This window comes from Gossypium hirsutum, chromosome D11 (genome assembly GCF_007990345.1).
Source record: "Gossypium hirsutum isolate 1008001.06 chromosome D11, Gossypium_hirsutum_v2.1, whole genome shotgun sequence".
NCBI classification, from domain to species: domain Eukaryota; kingdom Viridiplantae; phylum Streptophyta; class Magnoliopsida; order Malvales; family Malvaceae; genus Gossypium; species Gossypium hirsutum.
In genome coordinates this window covers 14,377,927-14,390,376 of record NC_053447.1, presented here as the reverse complement: position 1 = coordinate 14,390,376, position 12,450 = coordinate 14,377,927, and the positions used below count along the sequence as shown (strand labels likewise).

At 33.1% G+C, this 12,450-nt stretch overlaps 2 protein-coding genes and 1 long non-coding RNA gene across 4 annotated transcripts; 2 read left to right on the top strand and 1 right to left on the bottom strand.

Annotated features, from left to right (window-relative positions):
• The first annotated feature begins 319 nt into the window (after positions 1 to 319).
• Positions 320 to 2,656, top strand: LOC107912574 (uncharacterized). 2 transcript variants are annotated; one of them, XM_016840813.2, is made up of 4 exons: positions 320 to 648; positions 726 to 823; positions 906 to 1,003; positions 2,253 to 2,656. In XM_016840813.2, the coding sequence occupies exons 1-4, from the start codon at positions 468 to 470 to the stop codon at positions 2,389 to 2,391; spliced, it is 516 nt and encodes a 171-aa protein (XP_016696302.1). In that variant the 5' UTR covers positions 320 to 467; the 3' UTR covers positions 2,392 to 2,656. The 2 variants fall into 2 exon arrangements, with proteins under 2 accessions (XP_016696302.1, XP_016696303.1); XM_016840814.2 differs by having other exon boundaries at positions 374 to 648; positions 906 to 990.
• An 818-nt stretch (positions 2,657 to 3,474) lies between these two features.
• Positions 3,475 to 7,104, bottom strand: LOC107912575 (E3 ubiquitin-protein ligase PRT1). The gene is made up of 7 exons (XM_016840815.2): positions 6,689 to 7,104; positions 6,548 to 6,576; positions 6,247 to 6,426; positions 5,679 to 5,954; positions 5,387 to 5,590; positions 4,957 to 5,060; positions 3,475 to 4,223 (listed from the first exon to the last, which is right to left on the bottom strand). The coding sequence occupies exons 1-7, from the start codon at positions 6,775 to 6,777 to the stop codon at positions 3,837 to 3,839; spliced, it is 1,269 nt and encodes a 422-aa protein (XP_016696304.1). The 5' UTR covers positions 6,778 to 7,104; the 3' UTR covers positions 3,475 to 3,836.
• Positions 7,105 to 9,776: 2,672 nt separating this feature from the next.
• Positions 9,777 to 11,042, top strand: LOC107912576 (uncharacterized). Its single transcript, XR_001688210.1, has 2 exons — positions 9,777 to 10,597; positions 10,787 to 11,042. It is a non-coding gene; the product is annotated as an uncharacterized lncRNA (long non-coding RNA).
• The last annotated feature ends 1,408 nt before the right edge of the window (positions 11,043 to 12,450 follow it).

The following is a 12,450-nucleotide window of genomic DNA, read 5'->3' as shown; positions in this document are numbered from 1 at the left end:
CGTTTTACTAAACCCCCTATTACTATTCAGGCAGCCATGGAGGATGATGTAGCTGGTGGTGCTGGGCACCGACTGGTTTGAGCCTGCTGTGTGCTGTTTCTTTAGGTGTTAGACCTCTTTTGTTTATTAAAAAAAGGTTAAAAATCAACGAGAGAAAGAAATTTTAATAATTAAATATATAATAAATAAGCACACGGCACACCTAAAACAACATGAAGCCAAAATGGGAAATAATTTAATCTACGTTTGGAGAGAATAGTTAAAATTCCTAGCTAACATCAGTCTTATAATGGGCTTATAATATTAAAATATGCGAAGAGTTAGTGACTAATAAACACTTTGTAAACAAACAAAATAATTACTAAAGCGAAGTAAATCTTTGTGAAACTACTAAATAATCTTTGACTAAAAGTCTCTGAAAAAAAAAAAAAGCATCTCAAATCAAAGCATCCCGACCAGACAAAACAATGAATCTGTCGTCGTGGTTTCGCCGCAGTGTTTCAAGGAACAGTAAAAACAACAAAAACCCACCAGATCAACCTCAACCCCACCACCAAGAACAAGAAGAATTTCTTGGAATTACCCAACAATTAATCGATCATGTCAAGTCTTTTACTTTAGAAACCTTCAAGAATTTCCCTATCCAAGGTACTTTCCGTCTTTTTTCTTTCGCTTTGGAAATTTCTAAAGAGAAAATTGGTTTGATTGAAGCTTATGGTGTTCAGATGATGGTGACATTGAAGCCCAAACTTCTTATAATGTGCGTAAAGATCTTTCTGATTGGCAAGAGCGTCATGCTGTCTTAGTGCTTTCTAAAGTGAAGGTTTGGGGTTTTTTTTTTTTTAAACCTTTTTTCCTTCTTAATAATTTATAATTATTGTTCTATTCTTCTTCTTGTTTTCCAGGAACTTTCACAGCTTAGATTCAAGTTATGCCCCCGCCATTTGAAGGAGGAAAAATTTTGGAGGATATATTTCATGCTTGTCAATAGTTACGTGGCTGAGTAAGTTTTACATTTTTTTCATGATAATTAGTAATTTAGAACAAGGAATCTGTGCATATATTGTTGCTTTGTGGATTTGAATCTGAGCTTGATTTTAGATGCCTATATGATATTGCCATTCTCTCATCAGATATATCCTTCAAACATTTGCCAACACATTCTTTGTATTGACCTTTCGTTTAGTGAAAAATTATTTCTTGAAAGAAATTCTTGAATTCTGTTTCACAATACATGCTTATTACATACATACTAGCATTTCGTGACAATGCACAAACGTAGCCATTGTGTCGCTATACATGAAAATATAGAAATTACTGTCAAAGTTAGCGCTAGCTGTTCGGAGATCTAAAGCCTGTTTAAGGATGCTAGTGGAGATCTGTAGAATGTAACGCCGTGATGTGGCTTTTCTTACGTCTTCAAGATGTCCTAAGCGGATATGTGATTTTGTTTGCTAGGGTTGCACCCGAAAGTTTGAATTAGTTTTTAGGGTGCTTTTTAGTTGATTACTGATTTCTTTGCTGTCTTTAATCATGTTTGTTATGAATAGAACTGATATATCATGATTATCCTCCTATTGCACCGAAATGTATACTTTGTCTTGCACAAGTAATCATGGTAAAAAAATAGGAGATGGAAAGTTTTATTTCTTGCAATTGAGAAAATAAATATGAAAAATGAAGTTCTTGTTTGAGTCCGATTTATTTGAAATTTTAAAAAGAGATTGCATTAGTGAGACAATCTGTACCCAGTTCAATTATATATCAGTATAGATTAACTTCTTATGCCCTTATTTGTGCTATGAGAACCATATTTTTCAAACCGCGGAATTTATTTGGATAAAGAATTTCTTCGGAAAAAACAATGCCAACATTGTCAGTTTAATTGGAAATGTTATCATCTATAAACCCGAACAAGTCAGTATATTCTGTTGGAAATTGAAAAAAAGAAGGTGGATAGTTCTTTTTGTCTTCGTCTGTGGAGAATGGAGGAGGGGCAGCACCATTTCAAACATAGAATGGTACTCTTTTTCTTTATAGGAGGTGTTTGGCCCTTTCCGACATAGTACCATTGTTCTTTTAGTTTCCCTAAATAGCTCCATGCTTGTAAAGTTCTGTTTCCAAACAAGGTTGCTCTCCTTTTGCCTACTTGTTATGTAAGATTATTAGTTTCCATCTTAATCAGGGTTAATCCCTAATACATGTAAAACCAGATAAATCCAAGCTCAAATGCTTGTCTTTGTGTTTATCAGATACGAGCTGCATGCTATACAACGCGCTAAACTGCAAAGCATTGCTATGAAGGATGAGAAAACATCAGATACCTGTGCGTATGAAGTTGAAATGGCCGAAAGAAATCAAGCAGATAGTGTTGCACCATCAACTCCATGACCCCAATTAACAACAAAAACTGCATTGCCAAGTATGTTGTTCATTTCCAGTGGTAAAAATGACCATGTAAGTACATTTAATGTAGGTCAGGAAGTGTACAACAACTAAATTTGCATGTTGAAGAAATCCGATGATTCGCTCTCTACATAAAGATGGGTGCAAGACCCCTTTTTCTTTAGATACATTTGAATTGTAAATCAAAACAGTTGCAGCATTTGTGTTGGCACTCTATTATATGCAGCATTTGTTGGTTTTGCCTTTCCCAGACAACAACTGTCCTTTTACTTAATTTACAAGAGATGGAAGTATGCTAGCCAAGCACCCTTTGGTGTTGCCATGTTGATCTTTTACCTCTGATTTGGGCATTGCAAGATTAAGTAAAGAAGCAGAATAGATGGTTTTAGGGCAAGTTAAAATACACAACTATCTGTAGTTTAAAATAAATATCATTTTAAGCATGTAAATGACTGGAAGCGGAAATAACGCAGTTGTTTAGATGGTTTAGATTGTGGTACATTAGAGTTAATACCTTATAATAAATTTGTCTCCATATAAATACTAGAGAGTGTAGGGTATAGATAGATTGAACGCTGTAACTGAAAATTTATTGTTTCTCTCTTTAACATTTTACTTACATTTGTTTTAAAATTAGATTCAAATTTGTGATAATATTATCCAAATTTAAATTTGAATTTGAATCAATTAAATTATACATGGAATATCTAAATTAAATTTAAAAACTAATGTAAATCTAAACTAAAATCAAATATATTATTCACTAAAGTAATATAAATTTAAACAATCTTTGTTTGTATTTACATCTATTAATTACAAAATAAAAATAAAAATTTGTTAAATTTAGATAATAGATATTCAAGGATTAATATCCAAGTCCATTCTAAATTTGCTTTAAAATAATAATTAAAATATCTAAAATCAAATATTTTCTTAAATTACAAAATCCAAATTCACAAAATCCCCGTTTGCCATCCTTAAGATCAAGGTATCAATTTAAAGAATGGAGGCAAAAGAAGAATGGTTTAATGACAAAATCTTTGGTGCTAAGAATGTTGGTGGAAGATGTATTAAATTTTGAGGCTGAAATTGATGAAAGATGGCAATCACATCGTTTATACATGCATAGTGAATATTAACAATGTCCACCCGGAATAGACAAACAACTCTCTACTTATTAAGCAATGCCTCAAATGATGTGCAATTGCCACCGACTATGGCCGCTCACATACTGTTGCTTCACAAAACCACAAATTAATGCATATGCTGGAGCCACCAAAATGGGGGTTTTTTTTTTTTAAAGAAATGCAAGAAACAAGATTGCAGCTTAAATATGGGATCCGGATGGTACTTTACAGAACTAACTAAGGAAACACGAACTTACACGTAATTCACCGGTCCCTACCCACTAGAAAATTACTATACGGATATCATTCGACAGATACAGCACCAACATCTTCATCCGACTCCTCATCTTCATCCTCCATGCTATCAATCTCTAAAAGCGATGCAGCTAGATTATTATTGCGAATGTACTCTTGAAAAGCACTCGATAAAGCATAAGGTACCAGTCCATTTTCCAGATTTTCCGAAGCTTCGTCAAAGGCAAAAAAAGAAGAAGAACCACGATTCAGCCGCCCATACCTTCGGACAATGTCAGCAGGCTTTATAAGCTCAAGCTTATGCTCTGGGGTGTGTCTCTGGTTGAACCTGCCTGGAAGCTTCGGTCGAGTTTTAAAGCAATCTCCACAAAGGTCAAATCCTATTTTCTCTGTGCAATCCTTGCATTGGTATCTATCCCCGATTATTGGAGACATCTGCCAGTACAAACTCAAATATTAACAAACTCATTGCAGATTTTAATTAAAACCAAAAGGAAATAAATAAATATATAAGATTAGCAAAGCTTCATATTCTGCTAAGAAACTCTTTAAATACAAATTCAAATCTACTGCAAACTTAACTATGCCTTCATAACTTGCCTTGAATAAAATTCAAGCAATATTAATATACAGCAGATAGAAGTATCAATTAGTTTAACTCTTCAAAGCAATAGAATCCTTCATCTTCATGCATTAGGTTAAGTAAAATGTTGCTTGAAATGCAGTGAACAAAATCCAACAAACACCGAGTTCTAAAGCATATAGAGAGCAACTTATCCTACGAAAGGGTCCCCTCCTCAAGAATAAAATCCTATTATTACAAATTTCCAATGCCGATAACTATCAATAGAAATTAACTAATTCATGGTAGAAAAAAAGAAGAAGAAAGGATACTAGCAAAAACAAGCATGTATATATATTTACAAATAATTTTAGTTAGGTAAAATAAAAACTAAAAGTGTTCTGAGAGGAAATAAAGGACGAAAGTTTTTAAAACTGTAGAATGGGCTATGTTATTTATAAGGATGAAATGAGAAACAGAAAAAACTAATTATGAGCAAGCATGAAACCAAACTCAATTGAACTTTTAAAGAGACTAAATTGGTGTGGCTCCAGAACACACACATACATATGCACTCATATAAGAGACAATGAGCAAAGCATTTACCCCACAAGCATCACAACCAACTCCTATATGTGTATGGGGGTGAGGCTCCCCTCCGGAGGGCAACTGGACAGGTGAGGAATCTTGTTTACCAGCTTCTGTCGAACCTAAAAATTTCAAACATAATAACTGCTCTAAAAATTGTGAACTCAAAAGTTGATGCAGCAGTATTGTAGTACGACCAGTTGGTCAGATTCTTTTCATGATCAATTTACCAACATGACTGAATAAGAAATTCTATATACATATATAATATGGATATTGAACTAGTAATGACATGCTTCAGTTTTAAGCTTAAAAAATGTGGCAATAAACCAAGCAGCACGAAAAAGGGTGGAACCAATAGTATTATACAGCTAACCACTAAATCAACGAAAATGTTAAACTTGATAAACCTAGAACAAGATGGGATCAATGGCGCATTGAGACATACAAGTAGTTGGTTTCTCATGCTTGGAAGAAACTTGTTTGAGCTGAACAGCGTCTTTTCTCAGTGCATATTCTTTGGGAAAATTAGCCGCCAAAAACTGATCAAGTGTCAAGCAGACTTTTAAAGATCCCTTTGGATGCAAACATTGACAAACTTGACACCTGAGCATCTCATCAGGAGGGATGGCTATGCAAGTTTGACAATAAACTACCAAAGAATAAATATAAGTTATAAATGTCAGAAAACTGAGGTTAATGATGCAAATGTAAAGAAAAAAGAAATAGTAGAGGAATACCATGGCCACAGTTAAGAACAATAGGACAAAAAAGCAATTGCTTGCAAGCAGTACAAAGCAGATCTGCAACTGAAACCAGATCATTTTCCTCCCTGGAAACACAAGACTGCTTTTGTCCAATCAGTACACTATGTTTCTCTTTGCCGGCAGAAGAATAGTCTGAAAGTGCGGAAGACTGCAACGAGCTTCTGAGGTGATTAATTTCTCCATCAGCCTCTGATTCACAAGTATGACCATTGAATTCCGGTGAGAAGTAGTCCAGTTTCTTTTCCTCATCTGTAGCAAAGATAATAAGTTTCATAATGTTGAACAGTATAGGTATAGTATTGCACTAGCTACAGTGAGAATAATCTCGAAACTATCTACAATGATTCATCCCCACCACTAAAAAGTGTGGCAACATGAGCAGATTGTTCCAATGCAAAATTGAGTCACAGATTAGCCATAGGATAACTTCATCAAATAAAATGTTCCCCTCTTAAAAGATTATGCTAAGTAGCAAAGCAAATATTTTAGTCGCCACTAAGCATAGCCATGAAAACATGAAAAATAAAAACACCAAACTTACCGAGAACCTGCACTTCTCTTTTCTTATATGTAATGGGATATAATTTTAACAGCAAGAAGTGAAGCATTTCGCAGATGCTTGGAAAGTGAGAATATGGATTTCTACAAACTGGACAATGAGACTGGTACCGAGAACTCATTGATCTACGAACACACCAGAAACACGATATATGACCACAACCTGCATATTTCGAGGGAACAAAGAAATTATTAAACTCATCAACAATAATAATTGAACATTAAAAAAATGAAATTCACAATTCTTTCTAGAAAACTAGCAAAAGAAAAAAGAAAAATCTTACGCAGAACGATGGGTTTGTAGAGAAGATCCCTAAAACAACATAAATGAAAAGAGAGCAGATTAGGTATTTTCCAAAAATCAAACGAAAGGATAAGATCACAAGAAACATTGAATTTATTTTATGGTAATCATAATTGCTTACAAACAAACGCAACAAACAAAATCGTCAGAAACTTGTTCAGCGTCAGGAGATTGATGATGTTCCATGGGAGAAGCTTGGAAGGAATCCATGAATTCTCTTCCAGTCCGAGATTTGGTGGGTGGGTGGGTGGGTGGGTGGCAAAACACCAAATTGAACTCCTTTATAAACTCTCACCTTTCTTTCTTCTTCCTTTTTACTTTTCAAAATATTTAATTGTATTCGAAAAACGGATCGATATATATATATCAGTTAAAGATTGATATTGCTTTGATGATTTAAGTAAATTTAAAGATTGATATTGCTTTGATGATTTAAGTAAATTCCAAATTCTGATTAATTTTTTATGCAAAATTCTGATTAATTAACCTTTTCTAAAAAAAATATCAAGGAAAAAAAAATTGAAAAAACCTTTGACCGACATACTGATAATGCTGGATGTGGATATGGTCTTATTTTATTTCACAAGCTTAATCAACACAATGAATATTTAAATTATACTCATTCTTTTAAGTTGGTGTTTAAATTTTTTTATAACAAGTAGTACTTAAAATATACATCTGTATTTAAAATGATAGTTAGACCGTTAAAAAATAAATTTAGCCAATCTTGATCATTTTTAAAAAAAATATTTAAAAATTTATAAACATATTAATCTCTTTTGTTATTCATTCAAGATCACTAGTGATGAAAAACTCATCAAACCGGTCCTAAAGTTGCTTGAACTGGACCGACTGTTCAGACTAAGAATTAGTCAAGATATCGATTCGAAGAAGGGTATTGAACCACGAACTAGTTGAACTGGTTTTTTATTTTATTTTAGTTTTAATCAAACCAATGTCTTGATTGATTGGATCACCGGTCCAATTCTAAAAACATTATCCAAACCCAGTTTATGGCAACAAAACTCAAATTCTGGCGAGCTTCTATTCTTTAAACCTCGATTTTGATTTCAATTTCCTTCTCATCCTCAATTCAAAATCTATATATTATTTTTCTTAAAAATAACATTTTCCATTCTTTTCTATATATTTTGTATAATATTATTAATATTAGGTGAATTTTTATAATAAAAAATAGATAAAATATGAAATCCAAATAATAAAAAAAAGAAGTTGAATAAAAAATTGGTAAGAGGATTAAAAAAAATCGATTAGTTAAAAAAAGTGCATTAAAAGAGAAAGAAAGAATCGTGGGGAGTGAGAGTGTAAAAAAAAAAGTAAAAGTGTTACATTTGTAATGTAAATTCAGAAAAAATGAAAATGAAAAAATTCATTGGAATTTGAGTTTTGTGTTTTAGATGAGTTTTTTTTTTAATGGACTCTTGAATTTTTGTATGAATATTTTTATAAATTTGTTTAAAAACTTTTTAAGGAAATAATAGTTTTTTTTTAATTTTTTAGTTAAAAAATTTCAAGTGATACAAGATGAATTGTTTAGAGAATATTTTAACGAATGAGTAATTTAGGTAATTTAGGTAATGAAGTATAGTTCAAATACCACTTGTGATAAAAAAAATTTAGATATCAACTTAAGAAAATGAGTGTGGTTTAAGTGACATTTTGTGATTTAAAACTATTTTATAAGTAATATCAGCGAGAAAAATAAAAAATATATTTAAAATATCTATAAATTATAAAATTATAAAAAATCAAAATAATTGTATAAAAAATTATAAAAGAATTTAAAATTATAAACAAATTACAAAAACTTAAAAGATAATTATAAATTGTGAAAATATTAAATAATTTCCAAAAGAGAGATTTAAAAATTAACCAAAATTATCAAAAAAATCAAAAGAATTTAAAATTTTCAAAAATAATTTAGAAAGTTAAAAAAAACTAAAAAATTCAAAAGATAATTATGAAAAGAATCAAAAACAAATTCTTAAAATTATAAAAATAAAATAATCCTGGCAAGTTTTAACCACATTCCATTCATTCAAAAGGATGTTAAAATTCTTTCTTTTTTTCTTTTTTTTTGTTGGAACAAAAGAATATTAAGGTTATGTATTGAAAAGGGCATGAATAAATTCCTTGTTTTTGTATGTGTTCTCTCTGGACTGATTTTGCTGCTTCCAATTTTCATTAATGGCAGTTTTATGGGGGTGGAGGATGCCTATTTACTTCTTATTCCCGAACATTCTTACTTTTTATTTCTGCCAACATAATATTTTTAAAATTATAATTATTCTCAATTTTGATATTATTAGTTGAGAGACGGGGTCGCATGGGCGAAGCCAGAATAATATTTTAAGGGACCGAATGAAATTTTAATTTTTTATAGTTTATATTTTTATAATTTTTAAAGAATCAAATCAAATTTTTATAATTTTAGGGGAGGCCAAAGTGTAATTTTACTTTTACTAATTTAAAATTTAAGAGCCTCAATAATAATTTTCTATTTTAGGGGAGGTCGGTGCCCCTACCAGCCCCCCTAGATTCGCCTCTGGGGCCTCGATATTTTAGCATTTAAATTTGAGTCTTATTATAAACAAATGCAAATGTTGTAACAACCTGTTTTCAGTGAAATCGGAACAGTGGTTTCGAGACTATAAATCCGAAGTCGGAGAAAATTTTATTTTATTATTATTTTATGGTTTACAATATGATAGAAATATCGTATAAAAATTTCGTTAAGAAATTTTACCGTTTATATGTCTAATTTGATAAAGATGACTAAATTACATAAAGTGCAAAAGTTGAATTCTAGTAGCTAAAGAGACTAAAAAGCTATAGAATTTTAAATTGGAGGTATTTATATAGCAAATAGACTATTTAGAGTAGTTAGTGGATAAGCATGATTATTCATCATTGAAATTTTAATAACTTATTAAGGTTAATTTTGGAAATTTTAAAGATTTAGGTGATGATAATAATTATTTTATTATATTATCATCCATTCTCATTATCTTTACCAAAAAAAAATGAAAACCTTAGTCATGGAAGCTTAAGTTTTTAGGAAGTTTATTTTGCTAATTTATTATTTTGTTAATTTAGATCTGGATAGACCTCGTACAGAACTAGATCGAGGTAAAGAGAAAATATCAGTTTAGTTGCCTCCATATCTACATACATTTATCGAGGTAAGTTTGTATAATTAAATTGTACATTAATATGTGCTTAATTGATTTGTTGTTTGTGAATTATACAATTGCCATGAATAAATACCGATTTTATATCTGACAATTACCGAGTCTCGTTCAAACCGTAAGAATTCATAAGATACAAATGACAATGTCATTAGAGTTACCGATGTGTTAGAGTAAATGTTAAAGCATTTGTTTAGTTAATAGTTGGTTAAAAAGTTCAGGTTAGTTGAAGTCGGTTGTAGTCTGTTGAGGTAGTTAAGTACGTTGCCAGTGATTTGTGTATAAATGCATGTACTGCTATTGAATTGATAGAATAAAAAAAAGATGAGCATTCAGTATTCAGTTTAACATGGTATCAGTTGTTACATTTTTTTTCCTGGGGTTAGTTTCTTGAGTTTCTTTGGTTTTTCATGGCGTTGCCTTCTAGTCTGTCAGCTATGTGGGAAGCATGGTCATCTTGTTGATAGATGCTGTTATAGATTTGATTCTTCATATAAGAATATAGGGTACAGACCGTCTATGCCTCTACAAGCAAATCTTTGTATGTTTGGGCCTGGTTCTCCAGTGTTACCTTGGATGCTAACTTCAGTCCGTCGTCAGGTTAGTTTGGTTCTTCTCCACCAATTAACAGCTGGCTAATCCGTTTGTTCATAATGCTTCACAGTCTGGCAATTCTTCTTCAGCTGCTCCCTCGTCTCAGGCATATCTTGCAACTCCTGCAATAGTGGCAGATAATGCATAGTATCCTAACTTAGGTGCTACTCACCACCTCACGAATTCTGCTGCTTCTGTAGGTGAAAATGTGAATTACAATGGTCCAGGTAAAGTATATGTTGGCAATGGTTCTGCTCTTCCAGTTATGCTTACTGGTCAATCATCGTTGCTAACTCGATCACGACCTTTGATCATGCGATCCTTATTATTTGTACCTGGCATAACAAAAAAATCTATTGTCTGTATCCAAATTTACTAGAGATAATCAAGTGATATTTTAATTTTATCCTACACAGTGCCTAGTTCGTGACCTAAAGACTAAGGAAGTTCTTGTTCGAGGCTCGATGCATGATGGGCTGTACAAGTTAAGCTTGAATAATTGCTCATCAACAGTGGTGTCCTCTGACTCAGCTCAATGTTTCCATACTACGATCACAGTGCCATTGAGTATTTAGCATGCTAGATTAGGTCATCCATGTAATGAGACACTTAAGAAGGCTTTGAAACAATGTAATATACCGTTTGATGCAAATAAAGGTTTTCATTGTTGCATTTCCTGTCACTTAGGGAAGGAGCATAAGCAACCGTTTAACTTGTCTTTGTCTGAGTATGCTATGCCCTTACAACTGGTGGTTGCTGATGTTTGGGGACCAGCTCCAGTTTACTCAAATGGTTTTCAGTATTATGTTGCATTTGCTTATGCTTATTCTATATATACCTGGGTCTATTTTCTGCAGAGAAAGTCAGAAGTTTCTAGTGTTTTTCCTCATTTTCATAGACAAGTTGAAAGAATGCTTGGGTTTAAACTTACATCCTTGCAAACGAATAGAGGAGGAGAGTTTCAAGCGTTGAAGAGTATCTGTCTCAACAGGGAATTGTCCAACGTTTTACATGTCCATATACCTCAGAGCAAAATGGACTAGTTGAGCACAAACATCGTCAAATTGTCGAAGTTGGTCTCTCTATACTGGCTCATGCGTCTATGCCGGTCAGCTACTAGAATGATGCTTTCAGCAGTGCTATTCATTTGATAAACCAGCTACCACCATCTCCCTTGGGTGTTTCGCCATATGAAAAGCTGTTTCAAAAGTTACTAGCATATTCGTTGTTTCAAGTTTTTGGATGCCTATGTTTTCTGAATCTTCGACCTTACAACAAGTCCAAGCTGCAATATAGGTCGACGCCATGCACATTTTTGGGGTACTCTCAATGTCATCAAGGGTATAGGTGTCAAGCTAGCGACGACAGAATATATGTGCCACGTCATATGACATTTCATGAGATTGAGTTTCCTTTCAAAACTCTCAGTTCAAAGTCAGTGCATCCAACATCATCTTTGCGGTTTAGTTCCAAGCTACTTGTTGTGCCCTCAACCAGTCCAGCACATGTTGTTTCAACTGCTTCAACTACTCCAGTGCCTGCAGTCAATTCTGCTAGATCATTAAATACGAGTTCTGAGCCTCGAGTTACTTGTCCAGTGTCATCTCTAAGTGTCAGTACCAACACTGATGGTCTGGTTCTGTTGCACCACACGTGTCACCTCCACCACCCTCTGCTCTTGTTAATTCACATGCAATGGTTATGCGTAGCAAGGCGGGTGTTCTTAAACCTAAGGTATACGTAAGTAAAGCAGATTGTACGACATATGAGGTCCCTATTACTATTTATGAAGTAATGCAAAAGCAATGTTGGCAAGAATCGGTTCATAAGGAGTTACAGACACTTCTCCAAAATAAGACATGGACGCTTTGCCCTCCACCTGCTCATCGGAAAATCATTGGCTGTAAATGGCTATTTAGAGTAAAAAAAAGGCTGATGGGACATTGGACAGCTATAAGGCACGATTGGTGGGTAAAGGATTTTCGCAGCATGCAGGTGTTGATTTTCGTGATATTTTTAGTCCAGTAGTTAAAGCAACGACTATACAAACTGTCCTTACCATTGTTGTCGTGAAGGGTTG

What these genes read in the sequence shown, in the direction of transcription:
- LOC107912574 (XM_016840813.2), top strand. Translation starts at nt 468, where the DNA reads ATGAATCTGTCGTCGTGGTTTCGCCGCAGTGTTTCAAGGAACAGTAAA. An exon ending in CAAGAATTTCCCTATCCAAG is followed by an intron (nt 649 to 725) that starts GTACTTTCCGTC and finishes TATGGTGTTCAG; the next exon opens with ATGATGGTGACATTGAAGCC. An exon ending in GTCAATAGTTACGTGGCTGA is followed by an intron (nt 1,004 to 2,252) that starts GTAAGTTTTACA and finishes TGTGTTTATCAG; the next exon opens with ATACGAGCTGCATGCTATAC.
- LOC107912575 (XM_016840815.2), bottom strand. Translation starts at nt 6,777, where the DNA reads ATGGATTCCTTCCAAGCTTCTCCCATGGAACATCATCAATCTCCTGAC. An exon ending in TTTGTTTGTTGCGTTTGTTT is followed by an intron (nt 6,577 to 6,688) that starts GTAAGCAATTAT and finishes ATGTTGTTTTAG; the next exon opens with GGATCTTCTCTACAAACCCA. An exon ending in AAGAGAAGTGCAGGTTCTCG is followed by an intron (nt 5,955 to 6,246) that starts GTAAGTTTGGTG and finishes TCTTTGCTACAG; the next exon opens with ATGAGGAAAAGAAACTGGAC.